The sequence below is a fragment of the Micromys minutus genome (genome assembly GCF_963924665.1).
Source record: "Micromys minutus genome assembly, chromosome: 16".
Lineage (NCBI taxonomy): Eukaryota > Metazoa > Chordata > Mammalia > Rodentia > Muridae > Micromys > Micromys minutus.
This window is the reverse complement of record NC_137985.1, coordinates 32,548,058-32,562,041: the sequence shown is the minus strand read 5'-3', so window position 1 is coordinate 32,562,041 and position 13,984 is coordinate 32,548,058. Positions and strand designations below refer to the sequence as shown.

General features: G+C 32.9%; 1 protein-coding gene across 1 annotated transcript; it reads right to left on the bottom strand.

Annotated features, from left to right (window-relative positions):
* Window positions 1-234: 234 nt before the first annotated feature.
* Window positions 235-12,983, bottom strand: LOC308431187 (uncharacterized protein; the record flags this gene model as incomplete). Its single annotated transcript, XM_080930553.1, has 3 exons — window positions 235-1,173; window positions 2,146-2,290; window positions 12,064-12,983. 3 exons carry the CDS (start codon window positions 12,981-12,983, stop codon window positions 235-237), a joined length of 2,004 nt encoding a protein of 667 aa, XP_080786679.1.
* Between the last annotated feature and the right edge of the window lie 1,001 nt (window positions 12,984-13,984).

The following is a 13,984-nucleotide window of genomic DNA, read 5'->3' as shown; positions in this document are numbered from 1 at the left end:
AAAAATACACACACACTCTCTCTCTCTCACACACACACACATGGGGGGGAAGAAGGAAGGAAAAAGGAAGAGAGGAAGAGACAGACAGACAGAAAGATAGACAGACAGACATGCAGACACACAGACACACACAAATACACAGATTAAAATAAAAAAAAATGTAGGAAAGTATATTGACCAATACACGATAAAACTTGAGCTATAACTGAAGATAAAAAGGACACCCAATTCTGTTCAAAACTTCCTTTTAGTTATGGTTTTTGTCAGAGCAATTTTAACATCCTTGTTTCTAAGGCTATAGATTAATGGATTCGTCATGGGGACCACGATGTTATAAAAGACAGAAGATATTTTTCCCTTGTCCATTGACCCAGCTGAGGAGGGTTTTAGATACATAAATGTACATGATCCAAAGAACAGAGAAACAGCAATCATGTGGGAGCTACATGTGCTGAACGCTTTGGACATGCCTGCTGTGGACCTTATTTTGAGGATGCTGGAGAGGATAAAGCCATAAGAGGTAAAGATGATCACAGAGGGTACAATAATATCCTTTCCTGCTACAATGAACAACTCTACCTCATTAACATAGGTGCTGGTGCAGGAGAGTTGCAGCAACGGGAGTATGTCACAGAAATAGTGATTGATGATGTTTCCATCACAGAAAGTCAGTCTCAGGATACATCCAGTGTGGATCATGGCACCAGAAAACCCCATCAAATATGAACCAATCATAAGATAAGAACATACCTTAGGAGACATGACAATGTTGTACAAGAGTGGATTGCAAATGGCCACATAACGATCATAGGCCATTGCTGTCAGCACATAACATTCAGATATTACAAAAAATGCAAAAAAGAAGAACTGGGTCATGCATCCCTCATAAGAAATAACATTCTTCTTTAGTATGAAGTTCATCAGCATTTTAGGTGCAATGACTGAGCAATAACAAAAGTCTATGCAGGACAAGTTTAGGAGGAAAAAATACATGGGAGTGTGAAGATGAGAATTCAGCACAATCAGCATGATCAAAGCCAAATTCCCCAAAGTAGTTACCATGTACATCACCAGAAAGAGTATGAACAGGGGTATTTTTAGGTCAGGCTGGTTTGTTAACCCCACCAAGATGAACTCAGTGACCAAAGAAGCATTTTCCAAAGCCATAGTTTGCTAAAAGTATCTACAGAAAGAAAAAAGATGAAATTAGGTAACATAAAAGAACATACCACCAAAACTCCTCCTATATATGTTAGGTATGTATTAGGAATGTTTGAAAGGTATTAATCTGAAAAAAAATAAAACAGCCAGATTTTATAATAACACATTACTCAAAGACCTAGTGTTTTCCTTTAAATATGAACTATATTCTAGTATCAACAGCAGTGTACACAAGCTAACTAGAGTACTGTAAGACACAATACAAGTATTAGAAAACTAAGAGATAGAATGAAGTATGTTGTGCCATGTCAAAGTGCCCTTTATTTCTTTAGTATTGTTTCTTTAATCCATCCTCTCCTTTAGGACAAAAGAGTGTAGAGTAACACGGTACTGAACATCTAAATTGGACCCTTGCAGAATTGAAACTTTAAAGAACATAATTCTAGGGATAGTTAATGTAGAGTTTTATCTGTCTACTCTGGTAGTTTAAGGGGACAAGCAGATATTGATATATTAACTTTTATAAAAAAATAAACTTTATTTTGTATGCTTCAAAATGTAGCAAGCTTGAACTGGGGAATAGCTAGAGAACTATCTGTTGCATCAGTAATGAGTTCAAAGCATCACATTTGAAAGTGCTTTTGAGGTTTGGCTGAGATCGTCTTTTTCTCTCCGGCTCTGCATCATTATTTCCATGTCTCTGACTCTGTCTTTCTTTCGGTCTCTTTTCTCCCATTTCTCTCTCGCCTATCTCTATCTTTGTCTGCCTCTGTCTCCCTCTGTCTGTCAGTATGTTTTATTGTGTGTCTCTGTGTCTCTGTGTCTCTGTGTCTCTCTCTTTCTGTGTATGTGTTTGTGCAGGTATGTGTGTATGTATGTGTGTGAAAGCTTGTGCATGTATTTTCCCAGTATATAATTTATAATAAAATAGAGGCCAGGACAAATTTAAAGTATACAGTTTAGTATAGAGTTACTGTGATCCACCTTGCAAGTACTAATCTTCAGCTGGGTCGTCTTTGCCAAGAATTTAGGGGCCGTGCTAATCATGAAATCCAAATATGGATCTTCAGGGGCTTGCTGCCTGGAACTGATGCTAGCATGCAGCTGTTTGAAGTCAGCTGCAACATTTCTGATGTTAAGTGTTTAGAATCCCCAGACTTTTGTTATAAAAAAATTTTTGTTATATACAAAAAAAACAGGACTAACTTTATTTTCCAGTTTCTAATTGATAAATGCTTTTCCAGTTTAGTTACCAGCCCTCTCACAGTAAAACCCTTAAATGCAGATGTGAGCATTATCTATTGAAATAGAACTAGTTGATTAGGACACCAAAAGTAAATCATATTTTCCTGACTCTATAGACATTTTCTGTTCAGTTTTCAGGATGTTTCCCCATGACTTTTGGTTACATTTTATGATGTTAAAGATTAAAAAAGAGAGGAAGATCGTGGATGCTGGGTTCCTGCTCAGTAAAAAGCCTTATTGTGAATGTAATAACCTCAAGGCTAAACATGGAAAATACGTTATGACCACTATCATATGTATGATTTAATAGTTTTGTAACAAAATAGAGGTCATATAGGACACAGGACACACTCACAGGACATAAGATATTGGCAAATGGGAGTAAATGAAAAAACCCTCAAGATTGAAAAGTAAAGTGTTGTCAAATGTCACTCTATAAATTTCTGAATATGAAAAAAACCTTCAAATACAAGATGCTGGTTTTAAACATATGTGAATCATGTATTAAAAAGAAATACGTTTAATTTGAAAAGATGCCTTGGCCTGGAAATCTACTATTCAAAATACTAACATGAGTTATGCCTTATCACCAACATGAATTGTGAAAAGAATATATCTTAAGCTTACTTTCTCACTGCATACACATTAAAACAAAATAACAGCAGGCCCATGTGCAAGAAAGCCACATTTGAATTAGCTTCATTGTTGAGCATTTCATAAACACATGGGTTAAAAAAGTTATCTCACATTAGCATTCTAGGGAAATGTAAGTGAAATTATCAATTGAAAAGTAAAATATAAACATAGAATTAAAAACTTACCCTCCTTTTTTTTGTAGAGAAAACAAAGCTTTTTGCTTACTTGTGGATTTTATTTACCCTAGTATCCTGAGGAGAATTTAGATTTCCTTGATTCCAAGGTGATACAGTACAAAATTAATATCTCATACTCTTTGGAAATCTTTCTGAACTACTGATCATAATTCACAGAGCTATTCCCTAACACTCTGAAGAATCACAGCGAAGCATGTACCCATTTTTTTTATCATGCTGGCCACTGCGCAACACTAGATATTTTAAATAGTTTACTACTGTCCTACATGTGGCTATGGTAAAAGAAGGGGCTTTCTCAGTCTTTTCTCTGGACACAGACCTCAGATATAAAGAGTTTTTGTTTGCATACTAGACTGTGTTATATGTCTAGACCTTTAGGGACCAGTTCTCTATTCAGTTATGCCTCCTCCTTTAGGGAATGTACTTCCTCCCTGCTTGGGCCAATAGTGAACTCCCATCTGCTAGTCACGTTCATCTCTTAAGGGAAATCTGCTGCTTTTGTTGATTTCTCTTTGTTCCCAATATTGACAAAATCTACTCAAACTATTGCCTACTATCTCATGATTTTTATATTATTTCAAGAAAGTCACCTTTTGGAAAATATTTTATTGTCATATTATGTTTTTAAAGATCTGTATCAAACTCAAGAAGTTATCCATGCTAGGCATGTGCTCCACTACTGAGCAATATATTCAGGACCCCCTCCACAAATCACATTTCCTGTGTAAAGTAGTAAATTCTTTTTCCAGCACACAAGAGGTAGAGGCAGGCATATTTTGTGACGTCAGACTAGTTGAGCTCTACATATTAAGTGCCAAGCTAGCCAGGGCTACATAATAAGGCATTATATTTCTTAAAACAAATGAACAAACAAAATCACATTTATGGTACAGGAACTCAAGTTAATACTTAAATAATTATTAAAATAATATGATTGGGCAATGCTTTGTCATTAACAGTTTAGTAACAAGATGAAGATTTTATGTCAGTCAACAGAGAATATCATCGTGAGTAAGGTAACCCAGTCTCAAAAGAACATACAAAATATGCAGTCACTGATAATTGGATACTGGCCCCAGAAAGCTCTGAATACCAAGAAACAACTCACAGGCCTTATGAAACTCAAAAAAAGGAAGGCCAAAATGTGGAAGCCTCAGTCCTTCTTAGAAAAAATGAATAAATAAACAGAAAAAAAATCGTGTATTCATCATGTATTAATATGTAACAAATTTTGTGAGCTATAATAATATTTTATAAAATAAATAAATATATAACACACAAAAACATGCAAAGACTAATCTTTAAGTAAATACAGAAAGGTAATATCTACAAATTAGTGAAAATTTAATCTTATGTTAGCTTTGTTTCTTTTTGTTTATATGTCTTTTTTCCCTATTTTTCAGCATGTTTTACATTGCCATAGCCTAATAGATTGGAGGAAGATTTAAGGTAGAAAGGGAAGCTATACACAAATTATCATCAAAATATTAAACATTTTTGAGTGTATTCAATACAGTTAGCCACCAGAAAGTGCTAATTAAATCCAATTTGATATCCCATCTTTTTTTAAAATTCAGAATGGTTGTCATTAGGTAATCAAATTACAACACATGCTGATGAGGATGTGGAGAAAAGGGGATCCTTATTAACTATGGTGGTATAGAAACTGGTGCAGCTACTGAAGAAATCAGTACACGAGATCTTCAAACAGCTGGAAGCAGATGTACCATGACTGAGCTACACCATCCCTGAACACATGCCCAAAGAAAGCCATATCCTAATAAAAAGAAAGATAGATTGAACACTACTCTATTCACAATGGCCAGAAAATAGAATTGACCTGGAAAATGGTGAATTTTTAATGAATAAGGAGATAATCACATAATTCTCGTTGAGATGCTAACATAATATTAGTTTCTCAATTTTGCAGAATAACCATTTCTTATCTTGTATAATATTTTATATAGATAATTTGATCATGGTGAATAAGATTTTTAATATTTTATTGAACTGCTTAAATTCAACTATCCTTAAATCCCTAGAATAAAGTGCAAGTTGTCATTATGAATGCTTTTTAGAATGTGTTGTGAATTTGATAAACTATCATTTTACCAAAAATACTTCATATCCTTTTATTAGGAAGATGAACACATAATTTACTATTACATTGTTTTATGATGTTTTGGTAGTAGAATAGTACTTTAGATTCTCTAATTTCCTGGAACACAAGATTTTACAATATGTCACAAAAATCCTATAAATCACATAAAACTAAGTTATCATGTCATTTATTTTTATCTTTAATGTTATTAATTTGTGCATTGTCTATTTGGTTAACATGGAAAAGAAATATATCATGCCATTTATACTTTAAATAACCCTCTGCATGTTTCTTTACTTTTTTGTATTTCTATTTTCATTTCCAGTTCGATCTGATCTTTCTTTGTTTCTTTCTTTCTTTGTCATTGTTTCTTTCTCTCTATTTATTTAATTCATTTTACATCCATCTCAGTTCACTGCCTCTCCTCGCAGTCACCCCCTCCCACAATTCTTCCATTTCCTTTGTCTCTGCCTTAATATTTATTATTCCTTTTCACCTACATATATGGGGATTAATTCATTTTTTAAAATCATAGGATAGTCTATTCAGTTATATTCTTAAATTTTTAAAATATACGAATTTAACTTATTGCTTCTTTCTTTTTTGTTTTTCAGCCACAGAGTCTGGTACATCATTTTCATTTCATCCTGTTGTACAAATATTTCCTTCCTGGCATATTTTATAAAATATTTATGATTAAAACATGTGTTGTGTTTTTCAATCACTATGATGTAATATATTCTTGTATACTTGATTTCAGTTTTTATCCACTGTAAGTCAGATGAGCCTCAAAAACACCAGATTTTTTGTCTATTTTTACTGAAACTTTTTTTATGTTCTAAAATATTGTGTATTTTTAAAAAACTTCAATGGGATACTGAGAAAAATGTATTTTCTAGTGTTTATACAAATATCCCTTTCATTTCTGTGAAGTTATTTTGATTTATGTTACTCTTTAATTATGGATTTTAATTTTGCTGAATCCTTCACGTGTTGATAGAAATGGGGTATTGATGTTATGATTTGGGGATGCTAATATTTGATAAATTTATATTTAGCAATGTAATATTCTCTAGACTGATGATTGTATGAATGGATATTCTTTGTCCATCTCAATAATTTTGGATTATTTTTAAAGTATCAGTACTGATAAACTAGATTGCATTTGTTTGGAACTTGTATTTCTAGACTATCACTCTAAGTTATTTAGGTCTTTACCATTAATGTGCATTTCTGGGAGGAATGTAAAACAGCAATCTATTTTTTAACCCAGCCTACTAGCTTGTATCTCAAATTAGAGAATTGAGATTGCCACATTCATCCTAATTGATTTGTGAAAATCAATTGCTGACATTTTTTCTGTTTTATAATGTTTGGCTCATTCCTAATTATCACATGCTCATTGGCTGTTTCACTACAGCTTATTCTTTTTCAGATGTATGTGTGTGTGAGAGAGAGTTTGTGTGTGTGTGTGTGTGTGTGTGTGTGTGTGTGTGTGTGTGTGTGTGTGTTTATCATTCTCTTTAGGATGTAGGGCTCTTTTGCCAGGTTTTGTGGTCATAAATTATCTTGCTTTGTACTGCTATCTTTCTGTACATTAGATGCGTCAGCATGAAACATCATGGACATATGCCTTTCGGATTTTCTTTTACTGAACTCTAGTTATATTAGCATTGTTCAAAATTATGGCCATAATTTTCTTTTTACATAGTTAGTACAGAATGTTTGTGCTAGGTGATTATATAGTAAAGAGAAATACAAAATGATGTTCCAAAATCAATAGAAGATGAGAAAGAAAAAAGCTACCACTTAAAACTCCATTTGTGCTTTCTTTTTATTTATTTATTTATTTATTTATTTATTATTTTTTATTTTTACACTCAAGATTTTTTCCCTTCTTGGTACATGCTCCTACTCTCTCATATCTCATACTTCCTCCCTTACTCCCTTCACCGGAATATAGTTTGATTACATTCATTTTGAAATTGGCTAACAGTTTACTTATTAAGAGTTCACAATACTATCTAATTATCAGTGACTGCACATTATGTCTCTTCTTTTGTGACTGGGTTACCTCACTCAGGATATTCTCCAGATTTATTAATTTACCTAGGAATTTCGTAAAGTCATTGTTTCTAATAGCTGAGTAGTACTCCATTGTGTAAATGTATCAGAATTTCTGTATCCTCAGTATTTTAAAATCATTATGTTTAACCTTTACACACCAAGAAAACTTTGACTATTTCCATGTTACATTTTTACATGTACTTTATGCTCATTGTACTTAGTAAGATTCCAATGCATACTATCAAAATTTTAAAATCTCAAGTACTGACAAAAATGTATTCATATAATTTTATGCAAAATGCTTTTAAAATCTGTACATTTATCTCTGTTTTTTAAAACTAAAGTTGTTTAAATATAAATAAATAAATACATTTCTACTAAAAAGGTTTACATTAAGTAGTTTCAAGATAAAGTCACCAATTCTCCTTTGTATTAATTAAGAAGAAATCTACTTTTCTTCTTTTGTATGCTCTTGTACATTTCACATTGTTTTAGAGACAAGTTATTAAAAATAGGAACAACTGAGCCCTGTGCTTTTCTTTTATTCTAACTCTTAGCTGTGACAATTCTTACACTCCTTCTCCTTTTCCCTCTTCCCTGCCCTCCCCCTTTTTCTCTTCCTCTCTCTCTACACATTCTCTCTCTCTCTCTCTCTCTCTCTCTCTCTCTCTCTCTCTCTCTCTCTCTCTCTCTGTGTGTGTGTGTGTGTGTTTGTGTGTATTGTATTTAATTTTGTGGTATATGCACATGTGTACTAAAGAAAGGAGTCACGTTCTCTGCTTTATCATTATCAGCCCTAATCATTTGAAATGGAGTTTTACTAACAAAATATGGAGGGGTTCTCCGGTTAGTCAGCATGATCCAGTGTTTCTCCTGTCTGCACATACTGCAGCTCTTGTGTTACAAACATTTATGTATCCAAGCATGAATTTATTATAATGAGGGTACTAGACTTCACACTCAGATCATCATGCCTGTGTAGCAACTGCTTACATTACATTAACGATCTCTAAATCACCAGCTCTATTTCAATGAAATTATATATTTTCAGTTTTTACTCTGAAAAAAAATCAAATAATTACATCTTAAACTCAAGGACAAAAAGTTTTCAAATATATCATTTGTGATAACTTAATTAGTCTTGCATTTAAAAAATATTTTTCTAAATTCCATTGAAGAGCAAAAACTCATATCAAAACAAATATATTTTATAAAGCTGTAACAAAATTTATTTATATTTTGAGATTTGTTGAATAAAAGATTAGTGAAATAATTTAATATAGATACTCTAATTAGTGATTGAATTATAGTGGCATAAGTGCACCAAAACTCTGAAAAATTAGAAAAATAGAAATAATACTTGCATAAGTATAAATTCTGTCCATCCAATAAGGAAAGTCTCTTATCCAAAAGTAGAAAACCTACAGAACAAAGAAAACCTGAAACAAAGGTAAGCCGTTTTACAGAAATATAAATTTTGGAATGAAATTTGATGTTGCCAGTGTCTAACATGTAATCATAATGAGCAAATTAATAATTATATATAATAATCTTATCAACAAATAAATATAAAACTATGATAGAAACATAAGGGAAATGCAAATCCAAACAAACCCGAGATTCTACTCACACCAGTCAGAATGGCTAAGGTCAAAAAGTCAGGTGACAACAGATGCTGGGGAAAATATGAAGAAAGAGGAACACTACCCCATTGTTGTTGGAATTTCAAGCTGGTACAACAACTCTAGAAATCAATCTCATGGTTCTTTAGAAAATTGGACATAGTACAACCTGAGAATCCAGCTATACCACTCCTTGGCATATACCAAAAAGATGCTCCAACATATAACAAGAACATATGTTCATCTATTTTCATAGCAGCCTTATTTATAATAGCTAGAAGCTGAAAAGAACCCAGACGTCCTTCAAGAGAGAAATAAATACAGAAAATGTGGGACATTTACACAATGGAGTACTACTCAGCTATTAAAATAATAACTTCATGAAATTCGTAGGCAAATGGATGAATCTAGAAAATATCATCCTGAGTGAGGTAACCACCCCCCAATACACACACACACACACACACACACACACACACACACACACACACACGCAAACACCCATGGTATGTACTCACTGATAAGTGGATATTATCCCAAAAGCTTTGATTACCCAAGATATAATTCACAGACCACATGAAGCTCAAGAAGGAAGACCAAAGTGCAGATGCTTTAGTCCTTCTTAGAAGGGGGAACAAAAATATCCACAGGAGGCAATAGGGAGACAAAGTTTGAAGCAGAGACTGAAGCAAAGTCCATGGATGACAGGAGCCTGATAGAGCTGTCTCTTGAAAGGCTCTGCAAGATCATGAAGTATACAGAGGCAGATGCTCTCAACCATTGAACTGATAACAGGTTCCCCAATAGAAGAGTTAGGGAAAGGATTTAAGGAGCTGAAAGGGTTTGCAACTCAGTAAGAACAATATCAACCAACCAGAGCTCCCAGGGAGTAAGCCATTATCCAAAGAGTACAAATAAATTAAACCATGGCTCCAGCTGCATTATATAGTAGAAGATGGCCTGGTTGGGCATCAATGGGAAGACAGGCCCCTGGTCCTGCCAAGGATCCATGCTCAGTAGAGGAGAATATCAGGGTGAGGAGGTGGGAGGGAGAGTGAGTTGGTAGGGGGCACCCCCATAGAAACAAGTGAGGTAGAGATGAGAGAGAGAGTTATAGGCAGGAAACTAGGAAATTTGATAACCTTTAAAATGTAAATAAAATATATCCAATAAAAATCAAAAACAAAATATCCACAAAATACTGAATATTATTGCAGTACAAAGCTGTCATGTTTAGTTGATTACTATCTTCAGCACAATCATGTTTTGGTCTGTTTCTCAATGTTAAAATGTATACAACACCTATTCTAGAAAAGAAATATAATAGTTTGGGTTTGAGAACAACTTTTCTTTCAAATTACTTGACTTATCTTTTTGCATCAAATGCTTAAGCTTTTCCAACAGAAATAAGGTGCTTGGGTCATGATACCTCTACAATGAATCAACATATAAAATTCCAGATATTAGAAAAACTTTAATTGTCCCCAGATATTCTGACAGACAGAAATTAATATTTCAGTATTACAAATAAGTTCAATTTATCCTACATATCAAAGTCTAGAAAGTTCAATATATTTAAGTAATTTTAATTTGGAGATGAAACAGTAGGGTGCTTTAATTTTATTTTTAAATGTTCTAAATTTCTGACCTGACTTTTAAATACCATTCCTCTTTGACTCTTTGTTAAATTAATTAATTATTAATTAATTCATGTGTTCTATGCATACCAAAGTACATAGGTGGAAGAATGAGGACAACCTTTGAAAATCAGTTTTTTTCTTTTTCCTTTTTGTTGGGTTCTAGGGATTGAACATAGACCATCAGGCCTTGTATAAGGTGCTTTTAGCAATAAAACTTCTTACCTGACCACTGTTTTACTTCCTTATTTCACCCAAATGTAGGTAGCCATTTCATTTCCTTTTACATCCAAATGTAATTATCATCTAACCACTGTAGACTGTAGCTTTCCTGAAAACTTTGAAAGTATTGGATAACATAGTGTCTCATATAACAAATATATATTTAGACTGAAATGTACCTTCTACATCCTGGGAGGGAGGGAACTCACAAATTTTGCTTTGTGTCTTGCAAGGATGTGAGGTCATGTTGTTAGGCTCTTTCCTTTTCTACACTGATCTTAAATATCAAACACCTAAAAATATTCCAAATTTACATTTTTGATCATTTAGCTACAAAAATTTGGCTTTTTGGGCTGTCACTTCCAAACTAATTTAAATCATAACAAAAAGAGCCATGAAAGTGTTGTATGACAGAATGTAAATTAACATCTATCCAGGCAAATGCATTAATTATCTAAAACTAAAACAATTGGTTTTCAAAAGGATTAATCATATTGTTTGTTTTTATTTTTCACATTTACCAAATCAAAACTAATAGATATTGTGTCGAAAAATAAGAAATGGCATCCTTTGACTCTACGTGTTTTATTAAAATAACTGTGATACATTAATTATAAATCTTGTTGCACAACAGTATACTATCCGTATTAAAGGTATATGTGAGAAATATTTAGTGTTAGTTTTTGGTATAATGATGAATACAAAAATACAACAAGCAATCTCAATGTCTATAGTTTACAAATGCACAATGTGCTGCATTAATAATTTCTGCAGAACTTGTCTATACCTGAGATACTCATTTATGAAGTTAAATGATGAGATTAAGGATAGACATAGTTTAACTTGTGAGTTCACTAAAATATAGTAAAAGTATTACCCCATATCAGCATTTTTTTGATCATTGAATGAATACTTTATTTTTCCTAGAAGAAAAATAATAGTAATAATTAAGTCATTGGATTAAAACTTTTTAATATGATAATATATTTAATATATGATAAGGAAACAGAGTAACTGTTATTAGCAAAAGATGCAGACAAATTGAGAATATACCTAATAACCATACAGCACATAAACAAATAGAAAAATATTTTGCCTCTAATATTTTAATAATATAGATAAATTTCCACATAACATGAAGCAAACACAGATAATGTCTCTCTCATAACATCCACCTACTCAAGGTTTTTCTCAGGGCAACTTTAACATCTTTGTTCCGCAAACTGTAAATTAAGGGATTCATCATGGGAACCACATTGGTGTAAAAGACAGAAGAAATTTTTCCTTCATCCATAGATCCAGCTGAGGAAGGTTTAAGATACATAAATGCACCTGATCCAAAGAAGAGAGAAACAGCAATTATGTGGGAACTGCAGGTGCTGAAAGCCTTGGATCTGCCCTCATTGGAGTTAATGTGGAAGATGCTGGAGAGAATGAATCCGTAAGATATAAAAATCGTAATGCTAGGGACAAGGATATTGATGCCCACGACAATGAAAACCTCCAGTTCATTGACATAGGTGCTGGTACAGGAGAGCTGCATCACAGGAAGGATGTCACAGAAGTAGTGGTTTATGATGTTCGCATCACAGAAGGTCAGTCTTAGCATGCATCCTGTGTGAGCCATGGCACCAGAAAAGGCCATCAAGTATGAACCAAGGATAAGATAGGAACATACTTTAGGGGACATAGCAATATTATATAACAGTGGATTACAGATGGCCACATAGCGATCATAGGCCATTGACATTAACACATAACATTCAGAAATAACAAAAAAAGAATAAAAATAGAGTTGGGTCATACACCCCATATAAGAGATAATATTCTTACTTAATATGAAGTTCAACAGCATTTTGGGTGTAAACACTGAAGAGTAACAGAGATCTATCAAAGACAAGTTAAAGAGAAAAAAGTACATGGGGGTATGAAGGTGTGAATTCAGTCCAATTAGAATTACCAAACCCAAGTTCCCTGTTACAGTTACCATGTACATTACAAGAAACAGGAAGAAGAGAGGGAGTTGGAGGCTGGGCTGTTCTGTTAAGCCAATCAGGATGAATTCAGTCACAAAAGACCTATTTCCAAAAGCCATTCTTTTCTGTTGAAATCTGTAGACAATATGTTACATTCATTACAAGACAATTTAGTTCTTTACATATGTAACTCTTGCTACCAATATATATTCACAGGAAAATTTTAAGTCTATCTTAATTTCAAACTGTAGAATTTGTTTTTATCATGGCCATGAGTGTCATAGAGTCTCCATTATAAAAATTTTTTCAAACTAAATATGTCATTGTTCCTCAGCTACTTAAACTAATGAATGAAGGCTAGGTCATCTCATGTAACCTTACCTGCTCACAAACTAAGGTATAATGAATTTGGATAAATACAGAAACATCTTTCATCTTATTACTTATTCTGTTACTTCATTGGTTTACTTTCTAGGAAGTAAAATAGCAACAGAAAGCTTTAACAATTGGTGCTGACCTCTATTCAGATTAGACAGGCATAGAAAATGAGTCAAATTTTTTTTTCATACACAAGTAAGAACTCTGACTATAGACAAGATTACTGATTACTATACATCACAGAATAAAATTTGTAAATCTACTTTTAAAAGTTCTGTACTTAGAGAAAAAATTATTCATACCGTATTTTTAAACTAACTGTACTTCCTGTCTGGATCATATTTATATTAGCTTTACTTACATTCCAAAGATTAATAAAAGTGAAAGAATTAATTGTAAAGAAATAGACATTAAGGGTATACAGGTTTTACAAACTCACCCCTGTCGAGCCAGAGAACACCTTGTTTCCTTATTCCTGTTTGAAATGAAATTTTCAAGATTTGTATTTCATTAGGCTTCTGCTGTTGTTGTGCTAAGACTTAATTACTAATGAATGAGAAATATTTGTTAATTGTAAGGTACATTTTCTGACTTTGATTTTTTTCACTAATTTTTCATGACAGAGAAAAGTTCCTCATGTTGTTCTATTTTCAATTTTATAAAACAGAAAGAGTTTGATGTGAGTATAATAATATGAATATAATATACCAGGCTTTAAACACAATGAAATCTTGCTTGTTCC